Raw genomic sequence first — 13,146 nt, 5'->3', positions numbered from 1 at the left:
GTTGTCCCTGCAAACTTCTTAATCTCGTCCGCCCACCTAACTTTCTGCCGCCCTCTGCTACGCTTCCCTTCCCTTGGAATCCATTCTGTAACTCTTAATGACCATCGGTTATCTTCCCTCCTCATTACGTGTCCTGCCCATGCCCATTTTTTTTTCTTGATTTCAACTAAGATATCATTAACTCGCGTTTGTTCCCTCACCCAATCTGCTCTTCTCTTATCCCTTAACGTTACACCTATCATTCTTCTTTCCATAGCTCGTTGCGTCGTCCTCAATTTGAGTAGAACCCTTTTCGTAAGCCTCCAGGTTTCTGCCCCGTACGTGAGTACTGGTAAGACACAGCTGTTATAAACTTTTCTCTTGAGGGATAATGGCAACCTGCTGTTCATGATCTGAGAATGCCTGCCAAACGCACCCCAGCGCATTCTTATTCTTCTGATAATTTCAGTCTCATGATCCGGACCCGCAGTCACTACCTCTCCTTAGTAGATGTATTCCCTTACCACTTCCAGTGCCTCACTACCTATTGTAAACTGCTGTTCTCTTCCGAGACTGTTAAACATTACTTTAGTTTTCTGCAGATTAATTTTTAAACCCACCCTTCGGCTTTGCCTCTCCAGGTCAGTGAGCATGCATTGCAGTTGGTCCCCTGAGTTACTAAGCAAGGCAATATCATCAGCGAATCGCAAGTTACTAAGGTATTCTCCATTAACTCTTATCCCCAATTCTTCCCAATCCAGGTCTCTTAATACCTCCTGTAAACACGCTGTGAATAGCATTGGAGATATTGTATCTCCCTGCCTGACGCCTTTCTTTATTAGGATTTTGTTGCTTTCTTTATGGAGGACTACGGTGGCTGTGGAGCCGCTATAGATATCTTTCAGTATTTTTACATACGACTCGTCTACACCCACATATGAAGGAGCACTGCACATATGAAGGAGTTTATATAGTTTCATATAGCTCGAAGTTCGTAATTTGTGTTCTGTATAGCTATCCAATATTTTGCCTTCTATATGATGCTTACGTGTAGTGTAGCAGGGGTATTGTAGAAGCTTCAAGTCGTCGATAGCCGCGAAGGCATCAGGGCTACCACCAGAAATGGCTGATATTGCCGTCTGCAAAAACAAAAAAAAGGGGGGGGGGTATAATAAAATATAGAAGCGCCATGGAGCGTACCAAACGAACGTGCAATGAACTAAACGAACGACTGAAAATATTAGGAAACACTAAGAAGAACAATCACTTGGATTTCGAGGCTTTCAAAGCTTAAATAGGTTTACCACGTGTATTTTTCAACCGCCGTACGCCACTTAAAAGCACCAAGGTTAAGATCTACGCATTGTGCAAATGAGGCGTTCTTATGCAGTGTGGTCTACAAATGCCGTTTACCAACACAAAGTGAGAGATCAAGTTAGAACACTCACATTTATTGGGTCGACTGAAAAAACGGCCAGCTTCCATTCACCACTGGTACTTGTTGCAAGAGGAACTCCGCCGACTATGACTGTCAAGTTGTTTGGCTCTTTCGATATGTAATGCCACAGGGTAGCACAGCGGTACCGCCGATCCGTCAACACAAGAGCGGCCTGCTGCCCTGGGTCATCCTCCTTGAATAGCAGATAGTGACCTATAAGTGAATGTTTAAAAAAATGTCATTACTTCCTAGGTAGCGAGCCTAGTTCTCAGAACACCCACGCACCCCGTCCCTTTTGCCGCTTGCGCAAGGCAGCAGATGGTGCGAGATAATATGTCGAGCCCATGCGCTGCATTTGAAATAGGAATTTAGCAGCTTCTTTACATTAACTTGCTGCCCAGTGTTTACACTGGGCAACAGATTGGCTGACCCAACAGTGTTCACAGCCACACGAAAAACGCACTGTCGGCGGCTCTGTCATATTAGGCGACCAACAATTATTGGGAAACGTGTAAATAAGCTCGAGCTCAGGAACTGCTCGGTGCATCCTAGAACCGGCGGTCGCTACGAACCCCAATAAATCTCCGTTGGCTGACTGCCAACGATTGCTTTACTCTGAATGCACACATATATATAGGGGAAACAAAAGGGAAGGGGGCGAGGGGGTAACATGCCTTGTTGCATGTTATGTCGCATGGCATGTTAAACTCCACCCCCCCTCTTTTGTTTCCCTCCCCCACTCCACTCCCGTTTCAAGCTGTATATGTGTGTATTCAGAGTAAAGCAATCGTTGGCAGTCAGCGCTCGTCCTGCGTTCTTCTTTCTGTCTGTGTTTATAGCGCTATTTTTTCTACCATAATTAAGGGTGTAGTTGGGCTTCTTTCCTAATTCACTGTGGAATGGTTGCATTGTTTACAAAAGGGAAAGCTGCATTGGCTTCTATTTAAAATGTCATTTAGGTCTCGTGACGTTGGAGCCACCCGTTGGTGCTCCTTTAGAATCATATTTACTATGACGAACTTACAATATCGAATATATAACCCAGCTTTACTGTATATGTTGGCGAGATATTGAAAATATCGTCACGTTTGTATTTTCTATCACTGCCTTTAATATTTTACGACCGTACCAACTACTGGAAGAACATTTAGTCAATATTGAGGCATAAACCTGGAGCAACTAGGCAGGTTTGGTAAGGTAGCTTTATGGCGCCACCCGCGGATGGAGGTACGGTCACGTCAGGAGCTTAGAAAACCTTTAACAACTACCGCTGTAAAACCAGAGCATCTAGCAGAAACTATATCACCGTCCTATCGATGGCATCAGCTTTAAGAAGATGACCGATTCCTCAGTCGAGTAGTTCTTAAAATCTTGATGTTGTTCCCTTGCCAAGTAACCCGACGACGACATATCAAAGGTTTTTACACGAGACCTTACATTGTCTTATCCCAATTTCTTGAACTGTATCCCCCTATATTGCGGGGCATTCTTCAGGGGAGCTTACCAGCTGCGAGGGAAATAAACATTTGTAGACACCGCGTTTTCGGCAGCCCCAACTTAAGTAGTAGTGCGGTTTGTTGGGCCAGTTGGGGCATGATGACACTGTAGGGGATTTCAGCAAGAAGAGACACGAACACAAGAAACAGAAACGCACAGGACAACGTTGGAGACAATCCAAACAGTAATGAGAAGTGAGCAGCTTGGAACTATACGTGTCAGGTGTCACGAAAATAACAAAAGCATCGCGGATCCTACATAAAACACGTAGATTGTTGAAATATTCTTAGTTTGCCACATTTATTTAAAACATTTAGCGGCCCACTATAAAAACAATTACAAGTGTGTCAAAGTGTAGAGAAAAGCAAGAGGCGGCAAATATCACTTAGCACTCTCGTAGATATTTTTGCGGGCGTGTAAGAGAACTTGGTGACATGTTCAACTGCGCTAACGTTTGTGCTATGCCCCTGCAACGCCAAACATTTATCGCGCCGCAAGCACAATAACAAGGAAGAAATCTCCATACGCAATTCTAAAAATTGATTTGCAAACATAATCGCCTTACATCTCTGATCATGTACCGAATGTTGCTGGAGTAAACTAAATTAAATACTATAAAGTAATTATATTACAATAGAAAGGATTTCTGGGAAGGTTTAATGCAATAGTTCAACGAGCACGCTGTGAATTTATTCACAACACATAAACATGACCGCTAGCGGTTCTTTCTGTTTCCTCTAAAGATCCTGCGTGTATCTAGCAGGCCACCGAATTTTTCTGGGCGCTCCGCTGCTCTTTCTTGTTCACCTTGAGTATAGACGAAACAATAAAAGGGGCTATGACACATTTATAAAGCGATACTTTGGATCAAAAACGTTTTTAAAAGCTATGTTGTGCTGCGAATCTTCCCTCACGCTGTTTTGTACAGGAGCGGGCGAGAATTGGTTCCCAGAAGAAAAAGAAGCAAGCCCAGATATAAAAGTTTTCGAAGATAAAGTCTTCTTCAGACTTCATATTTACTTGGGTTTCGTGGGATCTGGATACCTGGCCATTTTAGTCTCGTCAAATTAAACCATTTGAGGCCTTCTATAGTGCACATAGGGCAACGAAAAAGGCGCCCAAACAAAGCTTCGAACGAAAAAGACACCAAGTTATCGTAGAGCTATGTACGGAGCAATAATAATGCGTAATTGACGCAAAAAGGCCGAAATTAAAGCCAGATGTGCCGATTCCACAGATAGTGCAATCTAAAAATGTGGACCGAACCCGGAGGTAGTTCAGTCTAGACAAACCACATGGTACATTAAGGCGCCCCAAAGGTCCTTGTTCTTCTTCAATGTCGACCGCTGTTTAGTCGCCTTTTTTTTTTTCTAGTATGTCTCCTTTTTCTCCGTCCACTTGTAGTTTGTGCAGGGCAATTTAGAACGTTGGCTTGCACCATATAATACGTTAAAGAAATGCTCAAAAAAACAATAAACAACACACCTTCGTCCGAGTTTAAAGTGTGGTCTCGGGTGACAGGCGATAGACCGGCTCGCTGCAGCGACCAGCGTCTCGTCGCGTTATCTGCGAGAGGAAAGAAGTGACTGTCAAGGAACACAAGGTCACTTTTACGTCTTCCGTGGCTGTTTCAAAGTTGGACTTACAGGCCACAATGACCATTTGATTTCCTTCCGTTTCTATCATGCCCCACTTAAACTGCTGATACCAGCATTAGCTCAAGCGGAATATCTTTCGAGTCAAACTGAAGGGTCTACCAATTCTAAACAAAATGAGAGTGGTGTGGAAACATTCTCCTATCCAGCCCTAGCTATAGGCTAAAATAACACATGGCTTACTAAGCAGCACTGTGAATTTTTCAGAGGTTGAAAACAACATTCATACAGACGATTTTCTTGGTAATCCTTGCATTTCCTTGCCTACCATAGCGGCGGCAAGAATGACCAGCATGTTTGTGGGACTTTAATGTTTCGGAAATTTAGCAGTATCGCTCTTAAATTTACGCGGCGAAGCATTAAATATGCAAACTCGTGCAAATTATTGTAACATTTCGTTGTATTCGGAAAAAGGACATGCTGGAAAAATTAACCGGCACCCTTATGAGTAAGTTTACAAACGCAGCACTCAGGGCTGCTTTCTTTACTTATTCAAAAAGTTCATCATTATTTCCACCATCGATGCCTATACATGGACATTGCTTCACACATCCTGGTTAACCTCCCTACCCTTCATTTATAATTTTCTCTCTCTCTCTCTCTCTCTCTGAATACAAGCCTTCCAGACAAACTACCTGACGTTAGCGTAGCGTCGTGCAATTCATTATATTGTATTTTTTGTTTACTAATTCGCCATGTATTTTGAACGATATTTATTAACCTTGTGAGCGTTGTTCTTACGGTTCCGGTGACCCTATACTTTATCCCTTGCAAATTTAGCTGACCATTGTGAATTTGTGGAGCCAAAACGCAATAAATCAGCCTTCTTGTTTTACCTTTCTTTAGTGTATAGCTTAATGTAGCCCATAATCATGTACAACGTCGCGTACTATCAATATCACTCATGCACATTCATGTTTTTCTTTAGAGCCATGTAGAATTAGTAACGGTCCCATGGTTTGACGTCAAGAAGCCTACAAAATGTATTCTGCTTAACACTTTTCCTACCTAAGATGACCCAGGCTAATCACTGAAGTTTGCACCGCTCCTACCGAGGACAAGCAGGCCTCGTCCATACAAAAACTTACAAGCACATGTTCGGCGTCACCGCGCATAAGTCTGGATATACGTTATACGGGCCTTCATCGAAGTGATATTACCACACTGTTTTAGTGCAAATAATACATTTTTCTCAGCTAACCTTAGAGTTTTAAAGCTCTGCAATGAAGTTTTTCTTGGTAGTGGGGTTAACACATTCTAAATTTTTTTTTCAATAAATAATTTTTAGGGCCCTGTTTTGAAACAAAGATATTCAATATATAATTCCTGGCTGTTTCTTTCACCAGAATCTGTCACCAAAGGGCACTAAATATGCAATAACATCAGCGCTCTCGTTTCGTATGTTGCCAATATGTATGGCTGCATTCACTGAAGCGCCAGAGCTCTTCCCTGAGGATAACAATAAAGAACAACGCCAAAGTGCAACTAGACAGAGGAGATATTGTGCTTACTTTCGTCTGAGTTTCTCCAGTGTAGACACGTAGGACTCTCGAAAGTGCAGAAATCTGAAAGGCGCGTTACGAGCATAGGCATTAAAACAATGTGTTTTTCGTGCATTACAAAGTCGATTTTGCAAATCACTACTGACATTTCGCAGTTCTCACACCGGCGTTGCGAGCAACGTTCGCCTGCTAGTGTGAAACTGCGCTTTAAATGGAAATAAAGCAGCGGAGATTTCTCCAGCCGGGAACAACAAAAACATGGAAGGCATTTCAACCTCTAGTTGAAGTTGATGGAAGACAAGATCTTCGGGGTGAGAATGGGCAATTGCACCGTGATAGCTTGCAATATGCATTAAAATGCACGAAATTCAAATTAGTCACCTTTTTGTGATAGTTTAATAGGGTCCGAATTAGTGGGCACGGCGTTATGACGGAAGAACATCGCAAACAACGGAAGAAGAAAGAGGAAGAGGAAAGACACAGCGCCAAGTCTTGTCCCTTCTTTCTTGTCCCGTGTCTCACGCTGCTTTCCCGTCATGGAGTGATAGTTGAGCTGAACAGTACTATAGAGGTTGCGTGGCTACTTACTCTCGTGAGGGCAAACGCCATCAACCAGCTCGATGTCGTCGAGAAGAACTCCTGATTCTTGCAATGTCATTTCTGGTACAAGTGCTTCAAACGCAACCTGCGAACGAACGTGAGCGCACTTATCGTGTATAGTTTGCAACCTACACTCCATAGTGAGAATGTATCTAATGTACAACCAGTTTTGTTATATATGGTATCTTTTTTAGCTCCACTAAATTTTTAAAAATCACCTGTGGCATATAGAACAGTTCTAACCCTTGAACTACTCGATGAGGCGAGCATTGCTTCCACGAGCAATGAAATGCGGAATTGGTTAATTAACAAAATTTGACTTACTAAGTTTTCTTACTAATTAAGTTACAGCATATGTTGCAATCTACGAAATGTAGCTAGTGAGTCTGCAAGGCATATAGACTTGCAATGAATTCTGAGGATGTCACCAGTTTTTAGATATGCGCCATCGAATTTGCGGTAAAAATGAACTCTTGTTCCGCTTACTTTTTTAAGAAAACATTGTTTCATGCATTGAAGTACAATAGTATCTGCAAGGCCAATGTATTTCGTCGGGCACTTTGAAAATTAATCACTCGAAACCGATGTAGTCCTCAGAATACGTTTCAAGTGGATACGCCTTGCGGACTCACTGGCTACAATTTGTCAATTGCAATATCTGCCGCAAAGTATTAAATTTAAAAAATAATTAAGGATAATATATTATTTATTTAATTGAACATTTTGATTCGTTGTAGAAGTACTGTCCGTCTCATCGCATAATTTAGGTGAAGTGTTTGAATTGTACTGTCTGCCACAGCGGATTTTTTTTTAATTGGTGCAGTTAGAAGAAAAGCACCTGGCGTAATGTCATGAGTTTATCCTTTCATAAATTTCGCCTTAGTCTTGTACTCATACAAGTTCTGCACACGCAGAATGTTCAAGGCACGGTCTTGTTTGCAATGAAACTTGCTGTTTCTCGAAAAGCAACAGCTCTCTCCACTTCATCTGAAAGTAATCCTGTTCGTATCGTCATTCTTATCATGGGCGGATGACACTTGGTAGGAAAAGGGCTTTCTTTTAACATATCATTTCTATTGCAAGATTACGCACGCACGATCCTGACAAGGTAGTGCAACTTGCCTGCCATGTCTTCTCCGATGAAAAAGTAATCGTGCGAGCATTCCACCAAGGATTTTCACTTGTCACAAATGTGAGCGCAGGGTCACCAAGTCCCGTCCCCGGGCGAAAGCTGGTGGAAGAAGAGAAGAATGAAATTCACGATTCTATCAGAGTGTGGCGCAGCCTTCTTTCGTCTCGCTGACCCGGCAGTCGCACCACCTTGGGGTGGCAAGGAGTTATGTTACTTGCTAGGTCGGTCGTTGATTTGTCTCATGACCAGGCAAATAAAGTCGCGCATTTAATAACTGCACCTTGTAGGCTACAATACCGATGCTTCCTTATAAGCACATTTGTTTGCTCACGCACAACACGGCAACAGTCAAACCAATAATCGGTGAACCAGCGCCGCACGTCTAATCACAACGATATATGCGCCAAAGAATTCCCAACATTTCGCTATATGCAATAGTTTATTGCATGCACGAAAAGAAAAGTATCACCTTCGTCAACACATGGGAGCGCAACATGAGTTGCGATCCCATGCGTCACCTCGTGTTCGCGTCACATCCAGTGTTTCGGTTCGTCCCCATTGCGTCTTACGGTACTCAGCGCAAGAAAAATGAATGCGCACCAACTAGCCCAATCCATAGATAATCTTCGTCCCCTACGCCTACTGAAGAAGCCTGTTATGTCAAATTCAAGCGTTCGAGCGTATTTTTTCTTTTTTGCTCTATAGCCCCAATAATTCATTGATATTTTCGCGAAGACATGATTGCAAGTGAGGCTGTACTTACCTATACACATTAAGAGTGCTGTCAGCGCCAAAAGCACGCCACCAGAACGTCAAGCATGTCGCGGCGGTTGCGCCACGTTCGGGCATAAACACCCTGCCAAATGAATGGAGCTTTTGGTTTACGTAAGTCGTGTTTAAGTATAGGAGATGCCCTGAAAAAGACGAAAGGTAACAATTAAAAAGAAAGTTTATAAATAGATATATATATATGTATATATATATATATATATTAAAGTAAGGAAGTTGCCACTACCGTTTTCATCTGAATAAAATTATGCTTAAAGTAAATTTGAGTCAAACATAAATGACCGTACGACGTGCGTATGAGAATCAATGTAGTTCTAGGCATTGCACGAGTCTTTTGATTGTTCTCATGTTCACTGTGTATCTCTGCAACAAAAGTTATCGCATTTTGTTCAGATACATCCTGAGTTTGAAGTAAAAGACGCACTAACGGGATCCTATGTTTCTGAACTCACTTTAAAACCTACGAATAATTTTCACTTCAATAAAAAAAAACTGGGAACCGAACGGATATCTTTTTTCAGTGAATGTTTCCTGCTAAATAGCAATATAAGCTCTTCTACATATTAGTGAGCATACGAATAATCCAATCGGCATGAAAACGTACGACCATGCTCAGACACCTTAGGGATTTATACTGTGCAGTTTCTGAGACTTCTTTTTATAACACCATTGGTTTTACTAGATGCACGTTAACTATTTTTCAAGCTTCACCCATTCCTTCCCAGTACAACTTCAGAAAGGAGCAGACGCAGTGAATGTCAAGAAATGTGTTTGTCAGGCAAGCGTGATTATTTTTACTATCTCCCTAAGTGAGATTTCAGACATACTTGCGCGAAGCATTAACAAACCTGCGCTTTGGAAGCCTTGAATCAGTCGAGGCGTAGCATTATTTGCTATGTTATAACGCGATAACCGTAGGGCTTCAGTCGACTTTCACGTTTTCTCAATTCTAACAGTGAAGCAGATGTCACAGCTTAAGCTGAGGCATACCCGCTGTACTGTCTGTGCTGTGGTCACGAAGGTCGAAACTTGAACCATTTACGATAGCCCAGTCCCGTGCGTTGTTCAAGTCAGGTTCAAGGCCGCAGTCTATGCCTCCTTCGAACGAGCACATCGCTGAAAGAGAAATTCCCACAAAAAATTGCTTACAACTTCTCTGCTTTGCGCGCAGTTCTTCTACCAACATATAACGCTTCTCGACTCATGCACACAAAAATGAATTATGATTCAGTGCCCTATAATGAACTCACATGATTTCTATGCTATTTTAGAGCAGATGCACATCTTCATCAAAAAAATTTTTTTACTCGAGTGAGCGTTGCAAAGGAACAACCGTACGATAAAAAAATATCTCGCCATGCTACGCTCTGCACATACTCTCAGTCAAATGATGTTGCACGTGTCTGAGACTATTGAGGTGACGTTCCCTATAGTTATCGCTTATTAGCTGCCGTTATAACTTGATGTCCTTTTTTCTGCTTCCTCACAACGTTGTAGATACTATGAAGAGGCCATTGGAGAAAGCATGTTCAGACGTCCAGTTAAAATTATTAGCTTCTATTAGTAAAGCTGTTCTGTTACACATTGTTTGTTGGACCTATATTGCGGTATCTTGTAGTTCGGTATTAACTTCTGTAAACTTCGCAATGAATAAGATACGAATCGGCAAGCAAATGATTAGGGCAGTAACACACATTGTTCAAAATTTAGGGCAAAACGAAACACTTATTGTCATTGCGGCTGACACAACGCTGCCTTTTTTAGATTGCAGCTTTTAGGCGCCCGTTCCTGGATTGATTTTCGCCGTCCGTCGCACGTGCCACTGCTCGCGCGGTCGTCGTCTTCCACCGCTGGATCCGATGCCGCTCATCATGCCAGCGTTCCCGTGCTGCCCATCCCCCTGCGAGTGCGCTGACGGCACTGGCCCACTGCCAGTCGGTGCGGTGATTTCGGTCTCGAATTCTTTGCCTCATTATATCGTGAAATGAAAACATCTGTGCAGCTGCACCCAAATTTCGCATTAGGGAGTATTGTAATCGTCCTACGTTTTTTAATTAGTGCAACAAGCTTTTGTGCAATTTACGATAGCGTAAAATAAATCTATTCCATTTACAAATACCATTTTAGTTCATACAGCAGAACAGAAGGTTTCCGTGATTTTTTTGTTGTTTTTTAATTCGCATGCCTCTGAAAGCCCCGTATAGGTCATATTCTTTTCTACGAATGCGGTGATACTGAAGCGCATCTAGCATCTCCTGCTCAATAATTTATATTGTAAATGAGCATCAAGAATAATTTCACAGCACTGCCTCATCCCTTGCTGAAGCTTGTTTGTTATTTTTCATATACCTGGTTCGTAATACTCCTGTAAATCTTGAGGTTTCAGCGCATAATTCTATAAAAATGTAAGGCAATCCAATTTTCTTTCTTACTTAGTAGATACCGATAGGCTAGTTCGCGAGCCATGATACTGAAGCAGCGCACTTACATCTGACACGTACACACACACATAGAAAGGACATACACAGGCGCTGATTCTTTCTTACTTTTTTCAGCAGCTCTCATCATCTTAATTTTTGGCCTGCTCTAATTTTCAGCGTTAGGGGGCAAAAACCAATATGGTGGACTCACACGTCGCTGGACAAGGTCCCGGCATGGCAGACAGGTCATCCAAAGCAACCAAGCCAGTTTGAATGCGAGCCTCTAAAACAATCTGAAAAAGCGTTTTGACATTTCATTTATATTTTTAATTAAAAATCTAACCAAAAATTAGCGACCACGCGTAAGGACATTTGTGGAAGATAAAGAAATACATTAAGCTTAGACTTCGTCTTCCCTAAACGCTGCTTCTGCTTAGAGTATTGCGTCATAAGTTGGGCAAAAATTGCTCACTTGCGCGCCTCCTTCTACTGCGAACTCTTCGAATTGTACTTGGCCGTGTGTCCATGCTACTAGCCGTGGTGTTGAGCTGCGCCAGGCGACGTCTGAAGCCGTGGAGAGCATGACGCTGAAGCTGCGTTCAAAATAGTTATTACATTGACATCGTGCTTCTAAATCCGTGTTTGCATGTGCTCGCTTTCAACACAAGCCTTAGCAACAATAATAGCTCCTTTCAAGGGATGCAAAATACCAATGCATGCCGTCAATGAAATGGTAAACATAAAGCGCATATATATATATATATATATATATATATATATATATATATATATGCGCGCGTGCGTGTGTGTGCGTGTGTGCGTGTGCGCGTGTGCGCGTGTGCGCGCGTGCGCGCGTGCGCGTGTGCGCGCGTGTGCGCGTGTGCGTGTGCGCGTGTGCGTGTGCGCGCGCGTGTGTGCGTGTGTGCGCGTGCGCGCGTGCGCGCGTGTGTGTGTGTGTGTGGTGTGTGTGTGTGTGTGTGTGTGTGTGTGTGTGTGTGTGTGTGTGTGCGTGTGCGTGTGCGTGTGCGTGTGCGTGCGCGTGTGTGTGTGTGTGTGTGTGTGTGTGTGTGTGTGTGTGTGTGTGTGTGTGTGGTCGTTCGGTGGTCGTGCGCCTTTCCTATCTATTCCCAACAAGACATCCCACACCTTTCCTTTTAATGATAGTAGCGTCGACAACTGCTCATGTCGCTTACTGTGTTGGGCAGCAAAATAGTCCTTGTCCTCACAATATGGCCATGTGCTCACTGCAGCATCAGCACGCTATAGAAGTCAGCACTCGGCCGCTAGTCGCTTATAATTCGCTCGTAAACCACATGCGGCCCGCGGGCCGTACGTTGCGCACTCCTGGGTCCCTATAACCTAAAACTATTCCAATCTGTTTTATTCAAATCTCCTGACGTCAAATTTCCGTAACCACCGACGCCAGCATCAGGTGGTAACCAGCAGCACTGTTTGAATAACCCAACGGAATGCTCTCCTCGTTTATAAGAGGTCACTTTTGTTTGCTTTCAAAGCGAATAGCATTGCCTACATTGAGCGATTTTCTTATCTAATTGACTGACAAAAAGTGAACAGCACGCTCAAGGGGAGAACGTTTCTATGGGATCGAGCCAGGCGCAGTGAAAGTACATAATCAGATAAGGGGAGTGATGCTGGCGTCTGCGATTAGTCCGCTTTATCTTACTCAGCTTGCAGTGGCCGGCCAAAAATCACGGAGGCGTGCAAAGTAAGGTTAAAAATGCCGCTAAAACGGACCCTCAGCAAAGAAGAATTGGCCGAGCGATGTCGTATACGTGCTGAAAGGGCTCGATAACGTTATACTGCCAAGCAAAAAAAATTATTGCACGCAAATAAATCCATGCTCCTTGGAAGCTTTTAGAAGCCAGTGCCATAGTGATCGGCGGGCAGCCATCTTATATTCCTTTCGAATAGAAAGGAATAGGTTCCAGCTATTCAGAAAAAAAAATAAACTCAGTTTTCTGCTGCATATTAACGCATCTTTAACGCGTACACGTCACTTTGGCACAGTGAATGTTTACGGTTTTGTGACGTCGCGTGACAGACAGGCGAAGTCGACGCGGCCCGAAAACTGTTCACCTATAGCAGAGCTAATGCCAAAAAAGGCGTCGAATCA

The 13,146-nt window shown here is 43.1% G+C and overlaps 1 protein-coding gene across 2 annotated transcripts in view; it reads right to left on the bottom strand.

Moving 5' to 3' along the window:
* Positions 1 to 13,146, bottom strand: part of LOC126548104 (MAM and LDL-receptor class A domain-containing protein 1-like) — a 272,165-nt gene that overhangs the window by 144,492 nt on the left and 114,527 nt on the right. For both annotated transcript variants that reach the window (XM_055063643.2, XM_050196214.2), the window contains exons 28-37: positions 11,485 to 11,605; positions 11,224 to 11,305; positions 9,583 to 9,708; positions 8,567 to 8,717; positions 7,794 to 7,902; positions 6,660 to 6,756; positions 6,081 to 6,134; positions 4,400 to 4,480; positions 1,428 to 1,630; positions 1,028 to 1,118 (exon numbers count right to left, since the gene is read on the bottom strand). In XM_055063643.2, the coding sequence (XP_054919618.2) occupies positions 1,028 to 1,118; positions 1,428 to 1,630; positions 4,400 to 4,480; positions 6,081 to 6,134; positions 6,660 to 6,756; positions 7,794 to 7,902; positions 8,567 to 8,717; positions 9,583 to 9,708; positions 11,224 to 11,305; positions 11,485 to 11,605 (1,115 nt within the window). The remainder of the gene's footprint in view (positions 1 to 1,027; positions 1,119 to 1,427; positions 1,631 to 4,399; positions 4,481 to 6,080; positions 6,135 to 6,659; positions 6,757 to 7,793; positions 7,903 to 8,566; positions 8,718 to 9,582; positions 9,709 to 11,223; positions 11,306 to 11,484; positions 11,606 to 13,146) is intronic.

The sequence above is a fragment of the Dermacentor andersoni genome, chromosome 1, assembly GCF_023375885.2.
Source record: "Dermacentor andersoni chromosome 1, qqDerAnde1_hic_scaffold, whole genome shotgun sequence".
Taxonomy (NCBI): Eukaryota; Metazoa; Arthropoda; class Arachnida; order Ixodida; family Ixodidae; genus Dermacentor; species Dermacentor andersoni.
Note: the sequence above shows the minus strand (reverse complement) of the source record. Positions and strands in the feature narration are given on the sequence as shown.